The sequence below is a fragment of the Mytilus trossulus genome, chromosome 10, assembly GCF_036588685.1.
Source record: "Mytilus trossulus isolate FHL-02 chromosome 10, PNRI_Mtr1.1.1.hap1, whole genome shotgun sequence".
NCBI classification, from domain to species: Eukaryota; Metazoa; Mollusca; class Bivalvia; order Mytilida; family Mytilidae; genus Mytilus; species Mytilus trossulus.
The window spans coordinates 46,689,352-46,713,612 of record NC_086382.1 but is presented as its reverse complement, the minus strand read 5'-3'; the positions used below and the strand labels follow the sequence as shown (position 1 = coordinate 46,713,612).

Genomic DNA, 24,261 nt, shown 5'->3' with positions numbered 1-24,261 from the left:
ATCTCAATGATAACAGTCTATCACGTGACTAAAATTACAGGTATGAAACATACATCCTTATTTCTTAGTACTTATAGTAGAAAAAAATCTGTTCGACGTCATATAAAATAAAGGAATTTTTCTCAGTGGCATTTTGTGTCAAGGCAGTATGATGAATCTGTATGTTTTCTTTATTTTGAAAAGTGCAGTTGTCTTTGATATAGTTAAATTTGTAAATGGATTTAATTTGGTAATACTCCATACCAATGATATACATGCACATTTGGAACAAATGAACAAATACACATCTGCTTGCAAACATGACGATGTGGAGAAGGGACTTTGTTACGGTGGAATATCCAGAAGGGTTACGAAAGTCAGAGAAATTAACAGTACAAATGATAATGTTGTTTTATTGGATGCTGGGGACCAGTTCCAGGGATCTCTATGGTTTAATATTTTCAAAGGCAGGGAGGCTTCATTATTTATGAATGAGCTGAAGTACGATGCAATGGTGAGTTGGTATTAACTTAAAAAAAAAATTTTTTTCATTTGGCAAAGGAAAAAATGTGTTAAGAAGAGACTTTGTTACGAAGGAATAGCCAGAAGGGTTACGAAAGTCAGAGAAATTAACAGTACGAATGATAATGTTGTTTTATTGGATGCTGGGGAGAGTTCCAGGGATCTCTATGGTTTAATATTTTCAAAGGCAGAGAGGCTTCATTATTTATGAATGAGCTGAAGTACGATGCAATGTATTGTTGGTATTAACTTTAAAAAAAAATGTTTTTCATTTGGCAAAGTAAAAAAATGATTTGACTATTTTCTCCAGAGTGTCCGACAAATTATAATATAAAAGAATCAATAAAGAGACAGGCCATTAGTCGGTATTGGCATGATTAAAATATTACTCTTATAATATGATTTTTTTATCTCAGATCATTAGTTATGTAACTGTAATTTAACAACAATTGCAGATCCTTTAGATATATGACAGCTGTCCTTGCACGGCAGATATTTGACAGCTGTCCTTGCACGGTAGCTATTTGACGGCTGACCTTGCACGGTATTGTGGTTTATGACATCTCGCTAAGTCTCTATACTTGAGCTACTCATATTTTTATATAAGTTTATATACTTTTCGAAGTAGTGTCAGCTTAAATTTGGATGCATTAATGTGAAGCTAATTACAGTAAAGCAGGAAAAAATGTGTAAATTTGCATTTGGGAAAAAAATGCATTCATGTTTAATGCTTACTGAGTAGTTTATCATTTGTAAATGACGTTTAGGTCAAACTATTTTCAATGCTACTATGATACGCTGCAATGTACTGTTACTTTGAGAGAGGACATAAATTGTATTTGCATATATACCTTTAGAACTGTTATCAGTCACTGGGTACTTTAATTTGTACTCTACTTAAAGTGGTTATAGATAGTAAATATACATATATTTATAAGATAAAGAAACAACACTTGAGAGGTCTTGACATCCTTTGTTCCTCCACAATGCTATGCTCATTCCCATAATTTTTTAAAAACAGAAACGCAAAAAATACCACTAGCTGATCAGAAACCGCTTATATTCTTCGAAAGTGCAATGCCCCCCCCCCCTTTTCCTCCTTTCCAGTCGTCTTCATTTTTGTTCGATTTTATCAAGGATTCGTATAGTAAAAAATTACTATAAAAATTCTTGATTTCACGATTTACTTTAGAACTAGTTAGTAAACATTATTATTTTCTATTTTCTTGAATCGCGACTTTTTATTGTCTCGTCGCTATCTTTTCCTTATCTGCAAAATCCCCCGGACTCGATCCCTATTGATAAAGTCTAGACCATATACATATAGAGGGCGAATCAAATATACATAAGTCTATACATACATGTCAATTTGATACAAAATTATGCCGCGCTACATATACATTGAACACCGTTTTATTTAGGATATTTCATACAGCAAAAGCATATTAAACAGTAATGACGATGTTAAAAACAAACGAGGTTTTTAAGATTTACTTCAAACTGAATTATTCTTTAAAAAGATACGAGCGCAGTATATGCACACCACTCATATAATTATAATAGATATAGGAAGATGTGGTATGAAAGCCAATGAGACAACTCTCCATCCAAGTTACAATTTATAAAAGTAAACCATTATACATTGTAGGTCAAGGTACGACTTTCAACACGAAGCTTTGGCTCACACCAAACAACTAGCTATAAAGGGCCCCAACAATTACTAGTGTAAAACCATTCAAACGGGAAAACCTAATCTATATAAAAACGAAAAACGAGAAACACTTATGAACTTAAGTATATTAAGCTAGATAGACAGAATTGGAGGACAATGCATGATTTTGTAAAGCAATGAGCTGAAATACCACTTTATATTTAGTTCCTGCGCGTGGAATTATACTTCCAAAATAAATCTCTATATCGGTGAGAAATTTTTATATAAATAATAGATCATTTTATGATTTCCTCCTTTAAAAGTTTTAAAGTAATATGAATACTACATATTGAAATCAGAGACTCATACATACCAAGGCTTCGTGTTGAAGGACGTACTTTCTATAATGGTTTACTTTTATAAATTGCGACTTGGATGGAGAGTTGTCTCTTTGGCACTCATACCTCAGCTTCCTTCTTATATATCTATATATAACCATCAACTATGATATACATTAACTACATTAGAATGAGACACCAGAACTGCACTAATGGGAATGGAAACAGGTATATGAAAAGTAGTTCTTATCATACATTTGGTATAGATTTTATCGCACGTGTAAAATTCTAATATCAAGCTATAAAAGTTGGCTACCTGTTTATCAAATTTAAATGAAAACAATAGAAAACGTCTTTTGAAATTGAACTATGTATACCTTTATAAAAAAATATCAAAATAAAACACACAAATATTGAGTGTCGAGGAAAATTCTAAACGAAAAGTCACTAAGCAAGCGTATAGATCATAATGAATAAATACAATAAGCTGTTAACACACATATAACATGGCATGTCTCACTGTATGTCCGAAACACAAACATTATTGTGGACGCTTAAGGACATTAAAGTAAAATCTACCAGCAAATGAATGTAGGAGAGAAAAGATAAGGAAAGTTACTAGACAAAAGTACAGTCGAAACAATAATTTCGAGATAACCGAAATATATAGGATCACTTATTGTCTGTTTAGATTTTATGACAGTATATTGACATACATATTGTTAATTTACAGTAAATCAATGTTGACTTTTACTTCACAAAGATCATATGTTGTTTATTATACAAATTGTACTAGTATAAAGCCAATACATTTGATTAATAGTAGTTGAGCTAATTATTTATAAATACATTTATTGATGACGTCATACATGTATAACATTGTTGTAGACATTTGGCAATCACGAATTCGACAATGGTGTTGCTGGTCTGATTCCGTTTTTGGAGAACCTTACGTTTCCCGTAACAACTTGTAACTTAGATGCCTCACGTGAACCTCGATTGCAAGGGAAATTTCAGCAACATGTCGTTTTGACCAAGAACGGACAAAAGATTGGCATTATTGGGTATATTACAGAAGACACCTCTTCCATTTCAAATCCAGGTAACACAGTAAAACATTGCATGGAGTTGTTTGTGTGATGTTTTTCTCTTAAGGTGGTACCAAACACTACGGGGATATAACTCTGTAAAATCAGCTAAACGTTTAAATTACTTTGTGTTGTCCAGGTAACAATAAGCTTCTCAATAATCAAAATTAGTGTTTGTCAAACTGCTATAATTTTATAACCAGTGTAATTTTTCTGATAAATTACAAATTGGTTGGTTCAAATGTTTTGAATTTTTATATACATTTTTGTCAAAGGGTCAAAGTAAATGCTTTGTCAAATTTTTATGGAAATTAAACGAGCCAAATTAATTTTAATGAAGGTTTTGGGTACCACCTTAAAATACATATTACTAAAACTTTTGCATCATATTTAGCTGACAACGGTTATTTTTCTTAAACCAAACCATCGTTCAATGGTTGTTTCTATGTGGTTTCACATACGCCAAGAGAAATATTATTTGTGCTGCGTGGTTGCTGTTTGAGCTATCATCGGCGAATAATACACGACATATGCTGTTATTGACATGTGAAATATTTTAGTATTTGAAAACAAAATACGTGCAAAACAATATTTATTGCAAAAATAAGTTTGAAACTGAATTGTTAAGTATACACGGTCATGATATTTTTCACACATGACAAGTTCGTTTTTCAAATCTCACAGATGTAATATTTTCAAACCAGACATATTATTCTTACGTAACTCGGATCAACTGAAAATAAAACAAACATTAAATTTTATGGCCATATATAGGGTATATCTAATATCTCCAATTTGTAGGATTATAATTCACTGAACAGTTTAAGAAATAACAAATTAAAACCAGACTTTTGATTTTATCACGAAATATATAGTGTTATGGGTATAATAATACACAGACTAAATTCCCTAGCATATTATATTCCAAAATGAAATAAGAAATAGTTACATTTTGACATATCAAAATGGGTCAAATTTTATTTTTTATTGGCCAATTCATTTCAGATAATTAAAAAAATACGGTGATGTCTTTTGATAAAAAGTTGAGACAGAGAGACGGTAGACCTTTTCTAAATTTTATCAAATTTAGTATCATGAAATAAATGATAGCATGCCCATCAATGATTTTCTGTTATTTGAGGAGATAGACCTAGGAGGGAAATAACGTTTAAACTCATCAGTACGTTTGTGTCAACCATTTTAATAAATATGTTCTAAGCTTCTATGTAACAGTTTATTTTCAATCTGTTTCATGTAAATGCTAAAAATACATTAATAAAACTTGACTTTTACAAACGCATCACTGAATTAAAGAGTTATCTCCCTTGACCAAGGTCTAACCCCTTAAATGACATATTTTTCTGAAACATATCATATTGTTCATGGTCTCAGTGTGTTTTTGAAACACACTTATTTGATGATATTCAAGAGTACTTACTCCTATGGTAACATAGTGTTTAAGGGAAACACAATTTTTAGAAGTTATTTTTTTTCCATAGTATTTTTTATTTAAAAGTGTGGGTGTATATCTCTTCATAGTTTTAGTGTGAACATGTTTTATTCATGAACTCGTTGTGTACATATAAAAACTAGTATAATCAAGTGCTAAGTATATATACTTAAAAGTAATTAGAAAAAGGGATAAGATTAAACAGAAAAGGGTTATATAATTTATATAAAAGATTAAAGATTTATCGCTCGACGTTTCATAATGTTTGAGGATACTTCTACTTTAGTTTGTATGTTTCTCTAAATAAAAATATACGATGAACATGGACATGATAGTGATATTATTTAAGCAAATATGTTAGGTTTTAAAATCAAAGTGTCTGGCTGACGAGTGTGTATACCACAATCGGCATTTTCACGAATGGTAAAATTGAGAATGGAAATGGGGAATGTGTCAAAGAGACAACAACCCGACCAAATAAAAAAACAACAGCAGAAGGTCACCAACAGGTCTTCAATGAAGCGAGAAATTCCCGCACCCGGAGGCGTCCTTCAGCTGGCCCCTAAACAAATATATACTAGTTCAGTGATAATGAACGCCATACTAATTTCCAAATTGTACACAAGAAACTAAAATTAAAATAATACAAGACTAACAAAGGCCAGAGGCTCCTGACTTTGGACAGGCGCAAAAATGCGGCAGGGTTAAACATGTTTGTGAGATCTCAACCCTCCCCCTATACCTCTAACCAACGTAGAAAAGTAAACACATAACAATACGCATATTAAAATTCAGTTCAAGAGAAGTCCGAGTCTGATGTCAGAAGATGTAACCAAAGAAAATAAACAAAATGACAATAATACATAAATAACAACAGACTACTAGCAGTTAACTGACTTGCCAGCTCCAGACTTCAATTAAACTGACTGAAAGATTATGATTTCATCATATGAACATTAGGCACAATCCTTCCCGTTAGGGGTTTAGTATCATACCATCATAACATATATAAGAAGAACATAACCTGTGTCATGCCAACAACTGTTTTTAGAATAAAATGTGTTTAGTTCCAACGCAAAGACCTTATCAGTGACTCAATATTAACGCCAAAATATGCAATCTTGTTATCTACCGAATTAGACTCGTATCTTGGATTGAACTAACAGGATTTAATTAAACGACGGATGCAACATGTGAAACAGGATCTGTTTACCTTTGTTTTGTTTTTTTTAACTTTGTGAGAAAGATCTCTCGCTTTGTTCTCCGTCAGCTGTTTACACGCGCCATTAGGGTTTGCTTGGATAATAATATTTATAAAAAGGATATTAAAATTACAAAAGAGGGCTGCTAGATTAATACTAGAAACAGACCCATTCGCTCCTTCTGCACCCTTATTCAAACACTTAAACTGGATGACAGTTGAACAGAGAATAAAATATCATAAGTTAGTGATGACATTTAAGTGTATTAATAATGATGCCCCATCATATCTTACTAACATGTTTCATTATGTTTCAGACAGAAATCCGTACCCCTTGAGAAATGCTGTTCAAGGAAACCTCATACTCCCTAAACCAAAAACAGAATTATTCAAAAAATCTTTTATGTATTCTGGACCATTCTTGTGGAATAATTTGCCAATACCGTTAAGAAATATTACAAATATTAATTCTTTCAAATACAAAATAACAGATCATTTATTGAAATCAACCTAGCTGTATAAATAATATAAAAAACTGATCATGTCATCATGTTTATTTTTTCATCACATTTTATCAAGTTGTATTGAACATTATTATCACACTTGACTTTTTATGCTAATGTATGTATGCAATGTACTAGTATATGTTTGTGTTTTGTTTGATTTTTCATTACGAGGGCCTCAGGGAAGATTAGTTATATAGCTAACTGTGTAACCCTCTTAAAATAAAGTATTGTTGTTGTTGTTGTTGTTGTTATTAAATCTAAGTAGCAATATCATTGACACGCCATTTAAAACCGGTTTTGTTTTTTTTAAGTTGTTACGTGTAATGTTGTTGTATTATATTAATTTTATAGACATTTGTCTCTGAGAAAATAGTACCTTATATACCAATAAAATTTAATTAACCGTATTTATTCCTATTTGTTAAAGACAAGTGCGTGTGCTCAGTTTTCAGAACTGTCAGACACTTGCGTCAACACTAGAGCAAAACTACAGAAAGATTTCAATTGATGTTTTAAAAATTTGTTACGATCTGACGGCGTCTATATCTCTTTGTAAAGACGTAGCACGTGTTATCATATGCAACGCAGGTGTGTATAATACAATTGTTTCCCAATCCACTCTAAAATAAATATGTTTAAACTAATACAACGACAACTACTTGTGTTTACTTCCTAAATATAGTAACACAGCTATTCCATCATAGAACTTTTTTTCGACAATCAGGGCTTCATTAATGGATCAAAATAAGTTTGATATTTGTGTTACTCTTTAAATGTATTAAATTAAGTTGCAGTATAAAAACTCGGTAAAACCTAGCCTTTCCCCAGTTCCTCAGCCTCATACAAAAGGGTTTATATTTTCTGGCATTGACCTAATATTGTATATTTATCAAATTAAAGTTCAAAGATAAATTGCCAAGTCATCGTGTAGATCCCATATAGTGATGTATTTCCAATTTGGTAATAACGGAGACATACAAGCTGAGGCCCCTTGTTTCTGGAGAAAGAGCATTACACTAACACACCATGTTGATTTTGACATATATTCCTAATTTGTATAGGAGATAGAACATGGATGTTTTGAAATGTGTGATATCCTATTTTATTTACTGCAGGATTTGCTAAGAATTGCCCATAGATTGAGATTAAACCATGCAAACAATCTAAGCATATAATTACTCTTACAGCAAAAATATAAAAAGGGGAGATACAACTTTATAAAAAGTTTTTTTTCGGTGAAATAACTTAATACTAAATAGGTCAATGGTAATATTGAGATAGAACAATGTAGTTCTGATAACACGTAGGGTGTAGAAATCTTGAATTATAGTTGTATAAGGATGTAGACGATTGCATTTGGATAACAACAAAACAGATATCTACATTTTAATCAAAAATGGACATATAAGTAAACACTATAAAATTTATAAGATGTATTTGTGGCATGAGCTTGATATGTAATCTGTAAGTATTTTTACATTGTGTACATAATGAGATAAAAAAAAGTTTTTCAGTTCTAGTTTGTTATGATTTATAGTTCTAAATTAAGATGTAAACAAGATTGTTTTAGAAATCTATTCCTATATATCTATAGCAGATAACCCATGGGTTTCTTTAGCTGTGTAACATCCACATATTTTTCGGTAGGATTTGCAAAATATTGCTCATAAATTTTACACTAGATCTCTGTAGTCAAGGCGATCACTCTTTAAAGCTAGAGACCACAGAGGCTAGCGATTTCAACCTTTTGGTGGTTAAGGTCTTGTTTGCCTATAAATTACCCACTTGATCAACGGAAATTCAGTGGACAACAAACAGTTTTTAACAGTAGACAAACGTCTGGTTAGTGCGCCAAAATTACCGCCGAAAATTTATAATATTTCGTACATGAATTAACCCCAAATTCTAACTATGAAAGAACAGGAATACGGCCACGTGATCTTCTTTCGTATGTTGATAGAACCTTGTTGACATTAGAATTGCTTTTGGCATTGTCAAGGATTTGAATATGTTTCCGCGCCCTATCGGAAAGGGGTAAAACATTAGATGTTTCGGTTTACTGCCACGTTCTCTGTACGTGTAAAAATTTAGAAAGTATGTTACGGTCAATCAGTGAATTTCCACCAGGAACAATTTATATCTTTACCTGCAGAGGCAGTCACAAATTTTAAAAGTTATGAAAAATCTTCCTTTGAAAGTGAGGAAAATAGTGTTTGTTTGTTAAATATAACGTCTGTCACAAACAAAGCAATTAAAAAAATCAGCAATCTTTGCGAGTGTAAAATTGAATCCTAAAAAACTAATTTTCAACTCGTTTTGACAATGTATCAGTTTTGTTTTACACTGTAAACACACTGGAAAGAATAGTCTATAGCGAAAACAAATTCGCGTCTTACACAAATTGATATCTGAGCAAGTTAATTGTTTAGTTGTGCATCTTTATTGTAGGTGATACGGTTTCATTCAAACCAGTAGTAGAGGCCGTCCGTAAAGAAGTTGCAGCGCTAAAAAGTAAAGGAGTAAAGATCATTATTGGAGTGGGTCACTATGGATATGGAAGAGACAAAAAGCTTGCTGCAGCAGTTGACGGACTTGATATACTCGTCGGAGGTCATACACACAGTTTTCTCTATACTGGTTGGTTGATATGAGCAAACATCGTCTTACTGATTTTTTTGTTATCAATTAATTTTAAAATGAAGATCGATTTTAAATAGAAGAAGAAGATAAATTGGCGATCTGCATTAAGATCCATATCGTGCTACATATTTTCAAAGTTCCACAAAAATCGTTAAAAATACACAAAAAAATTTACCTTACATCGTTTGTGCAGAGATCATGGTACACTTACGAAAATTTTACTGTACTTGATCAATTGTTTTATGTATTCACATGTGAGATATATAGTAAAATTAACCAACAGATATTTTTTTGGGGTTGTTGGAAAAGGAATTTGTATTTATCATTTTTTGGGTCTATGACTTACAAAGTGTTGTCTTAACACCTGGTAAATAATAATATACTATATAGATCACTTAACAAATTGACAAAGGATAAGAGCAAACACTGTATCACCCTAACGAAGGAAACATGCAATAATATGAGACACATGCAATACTCAGTTAAGGATTTAAACTTAAAACTTTAATTGATATTTTTATTGACTAATGCATGCACAGAGACAGAATCAATTACTACGAATTTGTTTCAAATATTGGTCATTATCAAAATAACTTTCGAACTTAACTGACATTTACAGAACTACAGCTACGTGTCTATACTAAAAGTGTAACACCTAAAGATAGCTTTAAAATATACAAGAAGGCCATTTTTAAGCAATACAAAAATACTGTTAGAAATTGTTATTCATTTTCGTATGCTATTACCTTCAAGGTAAATTTTACAAAGAATTAAATGAGCAGTATCATACTAAACTTGTCATCAAGAGCAATATACAGCACTAAATCAAAATTATCAATATTTGTTGAATTGTTAATCTTATCTAATGACTAAATTTAAGTCAGAGGTTTAGCTAGCCTGAAACACATGCAGGTTTAATCTATCGTTTTCTACAAAAGCAAACGACTGTATCTAGTCAAAAATATGACAGTGGTTATCCATTCGTTTGAGGTGTTTAAGGTTTTGATTTTGCCATTTGATTACGGACTTTCCGGTTTGAATTTTCCTCGGAGTATGGTATTTATTATAATAATTATTATTTTTTTTTTTCCTAGTTTCAGCAACTATGCGATTTTTACTGTTTAGGTAAAACAAAGAAAGAAATTTGGCATTACCTCTTTTCCATTCCAAACATTTCCTGCCAAAAAAAAAAGAAAATATCAGTACAAATTGTTTTAAAATTGCAGGTAAACAGCCTTCAAATGAACAATCAGAAGGACCATATCCCACCATCATCACTCAAAGTAATGGTAGGAAAGTTCTCGTGGTTCAAACATTCTGGGCGGGAAAATACTTAGGATTCCTGAACGTCACCTTTAACAGTGACGGAGATGTAGACAGCTGGAATGGTGAACCCATACTTCTGGACAACTCTACTGCACAAGGTATCAATTTTAACTATATGAAAATAAAAAAAAGATACTAGACTAGGTATTTACATAAATTCTAATTAGGATGCGTTTGGGTAGATCCACCATTTTCTACATGAACAAATGCCTGTACCAAGTCAGGAATATGACAAGTATTATTCTTTCGTTTGATGAATTTAAGTTTTTGATTTGGCCATCTGATTACGGACTTTACATTTTGAATTTTTCTCGAAGTTCGGTATTTTTGTTATTGTACTTTCTGGTTGCATAATTCAAAACGATGGAACATCTGACTCTAACAAACTTAAAGTTATTTATATCCTATATTGTATATAAACATAGCTTCTCAACATATGTTCATCAACAAGTAACATAAAGACTAGTGATACTCGTGTTTTTGATTTATTGATCATTGTGAACTTCAGTATTCAGCTATGATGAAGATCGGTAGCATTACAGATGGTGGATAGGATCTTTATCGGGACTCCTGGATCGGGTGTTTTTAAGCTCGGGATTTCGGGATTGATCCTTTCGGGATCCGGGAATTCTTTTTGCTACTTTAAAATGGATTGAACTGGATTACTAGTTAAAGATTTGCCTTGCAGCAGTCGCCTACAAATAGTTATCAAAGGTACCAGGATTATAATTTAGTATACCAGACGCGCGTTTCGTCTACATAAGACTCATCAGTGACGCTTATATCAAAATATTTTTAAATCCAAACAAGTACAAAGATGAAGAGCATGGAGGATCCAAATTTCCAAAAATGTTATGCCACATACGGCTATGGTTATCTATGCCTGGGTTAGAAAAATCCTTATAGTTTTTCGAGAAAAAATATCAGAGTTGTTGTTATAGTTCTTTGTCGTGCAAAGTATTGCATTTTCCATATACGAGGTATCTAATTGTATGTCTTAATTTAAACCAGTAATGTAGACGCATTAATACATTGTGAACAAACAAAAACGTCCTTTCAGAGAAGTTGTACCTGCTGTTTGAATATAGGATCATCCGTTGGGAGTCCGTAGATGTACTGACCAAATAAAACGGACGCGTAACGAATGCATAACGGACACACCGGATATGCAACGTACTAGAAACAGAAACGTACCGGACAGAACGGATGACGAACGTACATCCAACGACCGAGTACCAAATAAAACGTACATAGAACTGAAGCGTACCGGATAAAGCGGGATGAACAAGATATACGGAAAAATTAAAGGCGACAATAATAATACACGTTAATCGCATAAATATTTTTGTTTAACTGGTTTTGGTTTGTTTTGCAAAATGCCACTAAAGGGTAGTGTACCAGGATTATAATTTAGTACACCAGACGCGCGTTTCGTCTACATAAGACCTATCAGTGACGCTCATATCAAAATATTTATAAAGCCAAACAAGTACAAAGTTAAAAAGCATTGAAGATTCAAAATTCCAAAAAGTTCCAAAAAGTTGTGCCAAATACGGCCTGGATAAGAGCTGTTTATAGTGAAGACGTGCCCTTACTTCAAAAATTAATAATTACTCTAAAATCGATTATGAATAATAATAAGAATTCATGACACTAAAGAAATATAACATAAATAATTGGCATTTCGAACGCAAAATTTTCAATTGGCATTTATCCGTTTTAGATCCGTTTCATGAATTTGTCTACCAGACCTCCAACGGATTTATAAAGCAGCTCTTATTCATGCCAGACACTGCCCTTTGATGGCATTTTGAAGAACAAACCAAAGCCAGTAACACAGAAACATTTTGAAAATGTATGCGATTCACATGTATTATTATTGTCACCTGTAATTTTTCCGTATATGTTGTTCATCCGTTTTATCCAATACGCTTCCGTTAAGTGTCCGTTTTATGCTGTACTCACCCGTTGGATGTACGTTCGACATCCTTTCTGACCGGTACGTTTCCGTTTCTCGTACGTTGCATATCCAATGTGTGTCCGTAATCGTTCGTTACATCAACGGACTCCCAACGGATAATAATTTTGTCTACGGACAACTTTTTTTCATCCGTTAGGCGTCCGTTTGTGCTATCCGGTAAGGTGTGACCGAGGCTTTACGGACAAGTAAAGGATACAAAACGGAAACAAAACGGACGAGTACCCTACAAAACGGACGCCTATCGGACTTTCAACGGACATTTCATCCGTTGGACGTCCGTTCAAAGTTTTGAACATGATCAAAACTTTCTACAGGACAGAATGGACGTCGACGGATAAAACGCACGCTAATCGGACATGCAACGGATATAGACGGACGTCTAACGGATAAGAACAGACGTCTAACGGATAAGAACAGACGTCTAACGGATAAGAACAGACGTCTAACGAACATAAACGGATTGAAAAAAAGTTATCCGTTCGAGCTATCCGTTAAGTTGATATTTTCGAGGCTTAAAGGACACATGTTGCAACAACATCCATGAAAGCTGCTAATTCATGTCAACTGATTAAATCAGCACAGCTAAATCAACATAGATATCTATAAGTGACTTCTGTTAAAATAACGAATGAAGGCCACATGTCAATTAAGCAAACTAGACAATTACAGTTCTCAAATAAAATTGATTTCGATAAATATTAATAATCAGAAATATTCATATTTAATGCATTTTTTGAAGACTTTTTAGAAAATATCTATGATTTTGATGACAATTCGAACCGTGTGACTGACTTTATTGTCAGCGAGCAAATAGAAAAGGAACAGTAAAAGTGTATATGACAAACACGTGTAAATACTGCTGATTTGTACATCGCTGCTATGTTGAAAATGACTGACTTCTGAGTTGCTGCCAGTTGATGTAATTGCATTGATCTAGAATTACATATACATTAAACCAAAGAAAAAATGAAATAAGTTTGCATTTAGATTTAAAAGAAAAATTAATAATTGCATTGAACTTTCTTCTAAATGTATTATACATGTAATTGAAATTCTATATTTCAGAAGAGTGCAAGGCAAATTGTAATTTTTAGAACATGTGCTCAGAATGTTGATAAAGTATAAACCGAATTAATCTATTAAATTAACAACCACTGAAAAAGTAGGTTGCGTTACAAAATGAATTTGTTCAAAGAGAGAGATTAATTCACTTACACCTTAACGGTTGATATACTTTTGATTTCCTATGGAGTTTCTCGATTTGCTCATAAATTGATGACAAGATAAGTGATAAACAATCGATACATTCTAATTTCCAAAGATCTTTTGGGGAATATTAATATTGAAAGTATCCTCGACTTAAAGAGAGTTGTAGCATTTACTTTTGTTTAAAACTGTACAAGCTGTTCCCCAAAGGAAACATTCTTTAGTTTTGCAAATAATAATCAGAGAAGCATATGCAACACTGATATGCAGTAGCGCCGAATGTATCTTATATACTTAGATATAGGAAGATGTGGCGTGAGTGCCAATGAGACAACTCTCTTTTCAAATAACAATTTATCAAACGCCATTATAGGTCTATGAACGGCCTTCAACACGGAGCCTTGGCTCACACCGAACAACAAGCTATAAAGGGCCCCACAATTACTAGTGTTAAACTTACATACACGCCAACTAGCTTCCCAAAAGCCAGAATGCTTGTGAACAGATCTCACAAATGGGTATTACCGCTCTCATTAACTTTACCACTAGTCACCACTAATACATTGATAACATATTTTGTAATTAAAAAATCCTTAAAATGACATTAAAGAAATAGCAAAAACAAAACTGAATTTCGTGAATAAAGTTTACATCGATGCAAGATTTTTGCATACATTCGAATAAGACACAAACTGAAAAAAGGTTAAAAGGCGCCAAAGTATCATCAACCGATGTCAAATCAACGAAAATAAACGAAAGACCATCGGTGAAAAAAAGTTTGTCACTATTTTTGAATATTCAAAATGCTACCGTGTTAACAGAAAACAACAATTAAGGCTGCAGTATTCCCACGGGACTTTTGAATCGAATACCAAAAACATATTTGACGAAGTAATAAATCCTATTTTTTCCTCTTTTTTTTAAATAGATCCAGCCATAGAACGAATTCTTGATACCATGAAACCAGCAGTTGAAAAGGAAAAGAATAAAATTGTAGGTTACAGTGCAGTATATTTAGAAGGTGACAATAAAGTTTGCAGGCTTCATGAATGTAATTTAGGTATGTTATACTATTACCTGGGACTATTATGCTAAGTAAACTTAATTTTTGTTTGTATACTTTGTATAGTGTAATAGTAATTTTTGTTATTAAGTTAAGTTTTATATCTTAACATACCATGTGCTTGGCTGATTGCCTTATAACACATATTAAATATGGAATTCTCTGACGTGCAAATTTGTAATTATATTTTCAATGTTGAGAAATCTTGGATAGCAAACCCTATACATTTGTGCTATTAGCATTGGTAACTAACTTTTAAGTATTAATTAAGAAAACGGAAAAGTTTCACGAAAAAAAAAACTGGGAGCGAAATGTAAAAAAGACAATTTCTCTCTTAAAACTGATTTAAAATTGCAATTTTTGGCATTTTGAAGAAGATTTATTTGAACAAATTGATTCGTACGGTAATTTTACATGAACGACAACATTGGTTTAAATGATATAATCTTGTTTAATGAAAAGCAAATATTTTGTGGAATGCTTGAATTATTCAAAAAGATAACAGTATTAAGTGACATTTGAAAGGCTTTTATGATCTGATACGTCTTATCCGAAAATTTAATTGAATTATTGTCTCATTACGATGTGTTAACAAATGTAATAAATTTAATCTAGTAATGTAAAATAGTGCTGTTTTATTTTCAATAGTAAATTACTAACTGTTTTATTTCTACTTCTACTATTAAAGTACTAACTGTTTGAAAATTAGTTTTGGAGGACATTATAGAAAATCATTGCAATTTCTCTAAAAGTTATATAAAATTTTATTATATAAAATAGCGTTAGTTAGTTAGTACAATTTGAAATGATATTTTGTTCTGGTAAAAATACACTAGTACACTTAGCACTTATTGTTATGAATTCGTCGTATTATGTTTTCAAAGGAAATTTAATCACGGATGGCATGGTCAGTTTCCATGCATCTAGATATTCACAAAACGATACCTGGACAGACAAACCTATTGCTATCTTAAATTCTGGAGGAATTAGGAGCCCTATAGCAAAAGGTATTACATATTCTAAATTTATCGACTACGAACTATATCATGTATATAGTTCAATTAAATAAACGCTCAATAATATGTATAAAAAGAAGTGTAGTTACATGTCAATGAGACATAAGTCTAGGCGTTAAAAAGTGCGCACATTAACTTGTATTTGATAAACCCGTCAATGTCCGTGTTAAAGACAAACAGTTGGAATCAATGGATGACACAACTTAAATGTTTGAGATCAACCATTCTGGTTATATAGTCGCTTAGCAACAACACCTGTTATTTTAATTTATCGCTTTTGATAAACAAATTAAGTAGGCCATTCACCATTTGTTCTCTGTAAATATGAACTCCCATTGTCTTCTTTTCAAATGTTCATAAACGTAACAGGATTATACCGCTGTTTAATAGCCATTAATAGAACAAAAAAGACATCCGGGATATAAACTAAAACAGAATGAAACACATTAACTATATGAGGAAAACAACAAAAAACCTTGAACTGCAAAACTGTTTTTTTTCAATTCAAAGTGGGTTCTCGTATAAATTTATTGATATCCGTAGTACAGATTTATACACTATATTTGTAATTTTAGGAAATATATCTAAAGGCGATGTTTTAACAACAATGCCTTTCGGAAACATGGTAGATGTTATAACAATAAAAGGAAAGTACTTAAGAGCTGCATTTGAACATTCTGTAGAATTTTATGATCCTATAGACAGATCAGGTGCTTTTCTCCAAGTCTCAGGTAATTAATGTACACATTTTGTTTATATAGATTAGACCGTTGGTTTTCCCGTTTGAATGGTTTTACACTAGTAATTTAGGGCCCTATATAGCTTGTTGTTCGGTGTTAGCCAAGGCTCCGTGTTGAAGGCCGTACTTTAGCCTATAATGGTTTACTTTTAAATTGTTATTTGGATGGAGAGTTGTCTCATTGGCACTCACACCACATCTTCCTATATCTACATAGTGGTTTAGAAATGAGTCAATTATGATCGGATAAGATAGAATAAGATCATCTTAATTTCAGATTCCAAAGGTTCATTTATATTAACATGACAGAAGTCATTCCATCACAAAATGATTTAATGATAAACTATTTACAGTATGAATTGTAGATCAAAATTCAAATGTCAACCATTCTAAATGCATTCTCCTAAAAAAGTCGAAGAATCAATAGATAACTTCTGAGAATTGTATTGACCTTTCGATTTTCAAATACTTTCAAGCAATTTTATCAAAACATTACATTTTACACTCAATATTAAAATGGAATAGGGATCGTTTTTTGTTGTTAAATAGTTATTTATAATAGTTTAACAAGTAGCTATAGTTATTCTTATTGTGGACAATTGTAACGTCCTTAAGGTTCATCATAAGGAATTGAAAAATATGGCCGTGTTTACACCTCAAAAATTACTATGAGTACAGACAAACTGGTACATCCTGGAAAGTTTTAAGGCATGGCAGGAACTAGATATATAAAAGTTATATGAAGTCTACGTTTCAGAAAATTAAAAACTTACCTGGATTTTGATGTCCATTTTTTTCCAGTCTGCAGAATAGAGCAAAATAAACAAACACCCGAGTTTCATTTGATACGTTTCACTCAGTTACACAGTTTAAACCTGTTAAATCACCTGTTGTTTACAGGTGTCTATTGTCCATTTAAATCAATACTACTCACAACATTGATTATATGAGGGGAGCTTCTCAATCGTTTTCACTACTTAGTTAATTTTTGCACCTTCTGCAGGAACGAAAAAAAATGGATAGCAAAATCTAGTAAAGTTTATAATTTTCTGAAACATAAAATGCATTTAAAATTTATATATCTAGTTCCTGCCATCCCTTAAAACTGTTGCAGGTGTATAGGTTAGTCTGTACTCAGAGTAAAATTTGGGGTGTAAATACGGCCATTTTAGCCAAAAGGTTATGATGAACCTTAAACCGGTTTTTAAACCAAGAGTTGATTAAGGTTCCACTAAAGTCAAAATATAGGACACTTCATAAACATCTAAACTTTGCCTGTATTTTTCAGCCTATAATGAATAAAGTCATAAACTATGAGAACATATGTTCATTTAAACATACTTTACATATACACATTGTGTAAGTTGTAAATAAACTTGAAATTGTTGTGTTGTGGCCAAACCTGTTCTTGGGGTGAACACCAAATTTTCAAAAAAATCTGCAGGCCTGCAAGACAACTTAATTTGCTTAAAATTGGTATGGACGAATACTGTAACATGTAATGCAGGGTAAGCCCATGCTGATTTGTCACATACATATGTTTAATGGCATATTTGTCCAATTTCTGTATTGTACCTCGATATTCGTTCAATTAGATACATGAAATTAACTGAAACTCGAAAATCAATACATTCTATAAAAAATCAACATGAGCTTGCCCTGCATTACATGTAATAGTATTCGTCCATACCAATTTTAAGCAAATTCGGTCGTCTTGCAGACCTGCAGATTTTTTGGTAAATTTAGTGTTCATCCCATTAACCGGTTTGGCCACAACATAACAATTTCAAGTTTATTTACAAATTATACAGTGTGTATATGTAAAGTATGTTTAAATGAACATATGTTCTCATAGTTTATGACTTTATTCATTATAGGTTGAAAAATACAGGCAAAGTTTAGATGTATATGAGGTGTCCTATATTTTGACAATAGTGGAACCTTAAGAGTAAATATTTAAAGGCACATACATTGCGCCCATAATTAACAAGGCTAAATGATGCTAGTCTTAGACAACTTTAACAAACCATCTTGAAAAAACTAGAAGATAATGGATACAACTTAACGAAGTAATACATAAAGTAGCATAGAAATCACATATATGATAGACTCGACGACCACATGCATTTGATTTTCAATAATATAGCTAAGATATTATCAAAATGGAAGAGGATACCACAGTACCAAGGGGACTGTTTTTTTAACTATGATTCGAAGAAAAAAGGCAATACTACGGTTAAAATGAATAACATTTAAAACCGGCTAGTACCGTACGGAATTAGGTGCTGCAATAATTCGACTAGCACAAAACCAAAATGAACATATTGGTAAGGTTCCGCACTGTTCAAAATATTTTCCCAGTCATTAAATGTTACAACTTACAGTGCACTGGTTATCACGATGTAATTGCCTAACGTTCTCATAATAGCCTACTAATTGATCATCAGATTGATACATCGAAGTATATACGAAGAGAAATCAAACAAATTTCAGTTATATCCTGCTAGTAAATTATTAATTTTCATTTGCTAGAGGCAAAATTTGTGGATGTATGACTGAATCTTAATTTCATTAAATCATTCTGCAAAAAATAAATTAACTCATAAAACAAAGTTTAATATTCGGGTAATTAAGGTTAACATATTTTTTTTACAAGTTTTACAATTAATAAAATGACATCATTGTTGCGAGCATTTGTGTGAAAAAAGAACATTAAACAATTTTAATCCTTAAATCAAACCGAAAAGATAAGGTCATATATGTGGAATTTTGGTTCTGTCAATACCATTAAATTTTTTTTTTTTTTTTACATATTACTATTAGCACCTGGTCGATTTAAATGCGGATCGATTGTTATTGCCCGTGGTACAACGTATCCCATGTCTTATAACCAGGGCAATAAAATGGACAGTGTTAAATAAGATCATTTTGAATATAGTGTAGATAAATTTAAAATGCAAAACAAGAACAATTCCCACAACATGTTTCCTGTACCATACGAACACAGGGATAATCAGGACTTTTTTCGATATTCGCAGAAAGCAGACATATACGTGCAGCTTGGTTTGTATTTTTAGATAAATGAGTTTGACTGTCACTCAAGTATCTTTCGCCCCTCAGATATATAAAAGCAACGTTTATCTGATCTACATAGTAGCAACAGTTAGATATTTAGATGTCATTGAAATATTTAAAACAAAATGATTAATTATTGAACACCTTATGCAGGTATACATGTTACATATAATTTATGCAACGAACCTGGATCCAGAGTTGTATCGATTTCGACAAGATGTGGTGACTGCTGGATTCCTAGATATCAGCTTCTTGACGACGAAAAGATTTACAGAGTGATTGCGCTGAATTTTGTTATAAAAGGTGGAGATGGTTATACCGTTTTAAAGAATAATCTTATTCATCATACAGAATATAGTAAGTATCTCAGTTATGAAAGCTGATTATCACATACAATGTATTAAATATTTTCGGCAAAATGAAAGGGAAATTGGTAGTGTCATGGGGAAACTATATGTTAAACGTGTATTGCGTTTGTTTTATGATAACTAACAATGAAAACGTTCGACTGCTACTGAATTTAATGCCCACAACACTTATTTTCATTTTCCTGGGTAAATGCCTGTACCAATTCAGAAATTAACCTGAACTAAATATTCCTTTTTTTTATTTGCCAGTTTTTATAGACTTACCTCTTTTTCAATTTGCCGTGGAATTCGGTATTTTTTATATACTATTTTTAAGAGTCTGTCTCATTCAAGATATTATATACATTAAGTATAAATGAATTAGACGTTTTATTCGTCATTATAAGATCTACTTCGAAACCACAACATTTTCCTATGATATTAAGTGTTTTGATGCATCTACGGTATAGTTATTAATCTACAATGCCATAAGCTTAATTGAAAGACCTACTACATATTCACTTGGACAAAACTTCTCCTACAAAAAAAAAGAATTTGTAGATAAAGATCTCCTTTTTTTTTGAGACAGGAAAATATTTATTTTGTGAAGAACCACACAGATTCCAAAACAAATACACTGTAGATGATATCATCAAAATGATGGATTTTTTTAATTGACATTTTATGAAATCATCCCTCCTTAAACTTTACGGACGCCATCACGAGATGGTTGACCGTTATAGAATAACCATTTCACAGATGATATCGGGTATGTTCATTACGTCGTAATTACAGGTAGCAATACACAGTTAGGAAAAAAACTTAAAATTGACACTCATAATTTTTTAACCCTCTTTCCCTCCTGTCTAACAAAGCAGGCTTTATATGTGTTTGATTTCTAATGGTCATAAGGGTGAAATATAATCCCTTTTGGGTGTAACCATGTCAACCATCTGCATTTCTTAGATGAAAAATATAGCAAAAAAGGGGGGTGAGCATGTCACAAAAGTCTCCAAAATTTGGTCCAAAGGAAAATTTCACTGAATTACAGTGATACCTTTCCTGAATCCATAGGTTTATATCTATCAAGTGGTCCAAAAAAAGCATATGCCTTCCTGCTCGTTTTTCCATAAAATTGAATTGAACAGATCGAGCGCAAAATCTTTGTTGATAAACACTACAATAATTTATAGACCTATGAACGGTACGGATAGGAAAATACGGACTGTCAATCATAGAAATGGCCTATAAAAAACATATTAAAATCAATCTAAATGTTCATATAAACCCACTAAGAAGGCTATATTATTCCTCAATTATCTTAAAATCATTTTATTGTACAAAAACTTTCATATTTAAAAAATTCATAGGGGCCATAATGCGAAACTAAACTTCTAACTGTGTATTGTTACCTGAAGGATTAACATTTTTTTCCCAATTCCACTTTAAAAGGATTTCTGTTTTCTACTAGTTAAAACGAGCATTTTCGCCTGCTAGTTTTAAAAATCGGTTCAGAAATAAATATTTTATGAAGGTTAGCAGTTGACACTGAAATGCAACAAAAAAGTGATTTTATGAAACATGCCATGTCAAAGTGCATTTTCTCCTTTTGTAGTCCAATGTCTAAAATTATACCTTCTAACCCTGTCTTTTCTTGTTTAAAAACTTACATCAACCTTAACAGTAGACAACTTTTACCAGTTAAAGCTATTTTAAAGCTCTAGAATGTCAATTGTGTTGTGTATTACCATACCAAAGCCTTGGTTAAAATTAAGTAAATACTGAATTGATTTATAACAGCGGGAAAAAAATTAGGCTTAATTCATGCTAAATTGTGACTTTATACTTGCTAAAATAATAAATTTGATTTAGTCGCATGACAAAATATAAAGCATTCCCTTCTAAGGTTTCTACATAATTCGCAATCTTCTTTTCCAAGGGGTAGCCAATAACGTATCAATTTATAACGGAACCAAGTCTTTGTGTCAAAATGTCTATATTGGTTGCTAAGGTCAATAAACAACAAAACTAACATATATTGTCATACTAAAGGTTGTTTCTCCCTTAGAATTGTATCTATAACATAAATATCAATAGTTTTGTGGTATTTTTGTCTAAAAAAAGCAATTATTTGCTTTGTCAAATGCCATGAGGTTGCAATACACAGTTAGGAAAAAAACTTAAAATTGACACTCATAATTTTTCAAACACCCTCTTTCCCCTCCTGTCTAACAAAGCAGGCTTTATATGTGTGTTATGCATGTATATATTTGTAGAAAGAAAATCTTCCATAGATTTGATTTCTTATGGTCATAAGGGTGAAATATAATCCCTTTTGGATGGCAACAATCTGCATTTCTTAGATAAAAAATATAGCAAAAAAGGGGGATGAACATGTCACAAAAGTCTCCAAAATTTGGTCTAAAGGAAAATTGCAATGAATTACAGTGATACCTTTCCTGAATCCATAGGTTTATATCTATCAAGTGTTCCAAAAAAAACCATATGCTTTCCTGCTCGTTTTTCCATAAAATTGAATTGAAAAGATCGAGCGCAAAATCTTTGTTGATAAACACTACAATAATTTATGGACCTATAAACGGTACGGATAGGAAAATACGGACTGTCAATCATAGAAATGGCCTATGAAAAAAACATATTAAAATCAATCTAAATGTTCATATAAACCCACTAAGAAGGCTATATTATTCTTCAATTATCTAAAAATCAATTTTATTGTACAAAAAAATTTATATTTAAAAAATTCACAGGGGCATTAATGCGAAACTAAACTTCTAACTGTGTATTGCTACCACAGTCCTCTCCCCTTTCATGAATGTGGCCTACCGAATGATACTAGTAACCGGATTTGTTATAACATGAGCAATACGACAGGTGCCACATGTGGAGCAGGATCTGCTTACCCTTCCGAAGCACCTGTAATCACCCCTAGATTTTGGTGGGTTCCTGTTGTTTATTCTTTTGTTTTCTATATTGTGTAATGTGTTCTATTGTTTGTCTTTTTCATTTGTAGCCATGGCGTTGTCAGTTAATTTTCGATTCATGAGTTTGACTGTCCCTCTGGAATCTTTCGTCCCTCTTTTATGTGTTCGGTTTTGTGGATTTATATTTGATTTCACAAAAAGTTGGCTTTTAATTGGGTACTAATTGTGCAGTTATACTGGCTCACTTGTTTGTATTCATATATGACACAGAATCCAAACAAAACCTTTAAAGTATGTAAATAAAGGCAACAGTAGTATACCGCTGTTCAAAAAAACAAATCCGGATTACAAACTAAAACTGAGGGAAACGAGTTGCACTTACAATCACTTCAGTAACCCGACGCATATACATTCAATATGAGATATTAAATTTATATACATGTGTTAATTCAATGGTATTTTCATACTGATACATTTATAAAGTATTATTCGAAAAACTGAGGATTTTCTTATTCCAGGAGTAGATTACCTTAGCCGTATTTTGCACAACTTTTTGGAATTTTGGGTCCTCAATGCTCTTCAACTTTGTAGTTGTTTGGCTTTTTATCTGTTTTGATATGAGCGTCACTGATGAGTCTTATGTAGAGGAAACGCGCGTCTGACGTATTAATTTATAATCCTAGTACCTTTGAAAACTATTCTATAGGGACATTTTTAATGTTTACTGAATATCTAAAGTAAAGCATCGGCTCTCAATTGAAATCAAATATAGATTACACAAATAAACCAACAGTTTAAATTTTGGTATTATCACATTCATTTTTGCTATGTGTGCACATCTTTCGAAATTAATTCACTGTTTTATAATTTCAGATTCCTTGGACAGTAATGTATTTATTAAATATTTAAAATCAAACAGACCAATTACCAAAGGTGTAGAAGGAAGAATAACGATACAAAATGACTGTATAAACTCTTCGTGTACCATAAGCCTAAGTCTATTATTAATGGTATTTGCGTCACTGATGAACATGATAGTAAAATGGTCATGATGATATGATCACCACTAGTTTTCATTTTTACATCTTTATCCATTTGAAAAAAACACCTTTATGAATTTGCTAATGTTACAATGTATATTTGTATGATTTTGTACTTTTGTACTTCAATTAAAAAAGTGTTATTTCT

At 32.0% G+C, this 24,261-nt stretch overlaps 1 protein-coding gene across 2 annotated transcripts; it reads left to right on the top strand.

Moving 5' to 3' along the window:
* Nucleotides 1-24,227, top strand: LOC134687483 (snake venom 5'-nucleotidase-like). Of its 2 annotated transcripts, none has more exons than XM_063547815.1 (9): nucleotides 1-493; nucleotides 3,379-3,592; nucleotides 9,184-9,372; nucleotides 10,602-10,799; nucleotides 14,817-14,948; nucleotides 15,836-15,958; nucleotides 16,543-16,698; nucleotides 19,935-20,138; nucleotides 23,947-24,226. In XM_063547815.1, the coding sequence occupies exons 1-9, from the start codon at nucleotides 149-151 to the stop codon at nucleotides 24,123-24,125; spliced, it is 1,740 nt and encodes a 579-aa protein (XP_063403885.1). In that variant the 5' UTR covers nucleotides 1-148; the 3' UTR covers nucleotides 24,126-24,226. The 2 variants fall into 2 exon arrangements, with proteins under 2 accessions (XP_063403885.1, XP_063403887.1); XM_063547817.1 differs by lacking the exon at nucleotides 1-493 and adding an exon at nucleotides 586-735 and having other exon boundaries at nucleotides 23,947-24,227.
* Nucleotides 24,228-24,261: the final 34 nt, after the last annotated feature.

Bases quoted from the DNA above. Each gene is read 5' to 3' on its own strand.
- LOC134687483 (XM_063547815.1), top strand. From the start codon at position 149: ATGATGAATCTGTATGTTTTCTTTATTTTGAAAAGTGCAGTTGTCTTT. The intron at 10,800-14,816 runs GTATCAATTTTA...TTTTTTAAATAG, and splicing joins GGACAACTCTACTGCACAAG to ATCCAGCCATAGAACGAATT. The intron at 14,949-15,835 runs GTATGTTATACT...ATGTTTTCAAAG, and splicing joins GCTTCATGAATGTAATTTAG to GAAATTTAATCACGGATGGC.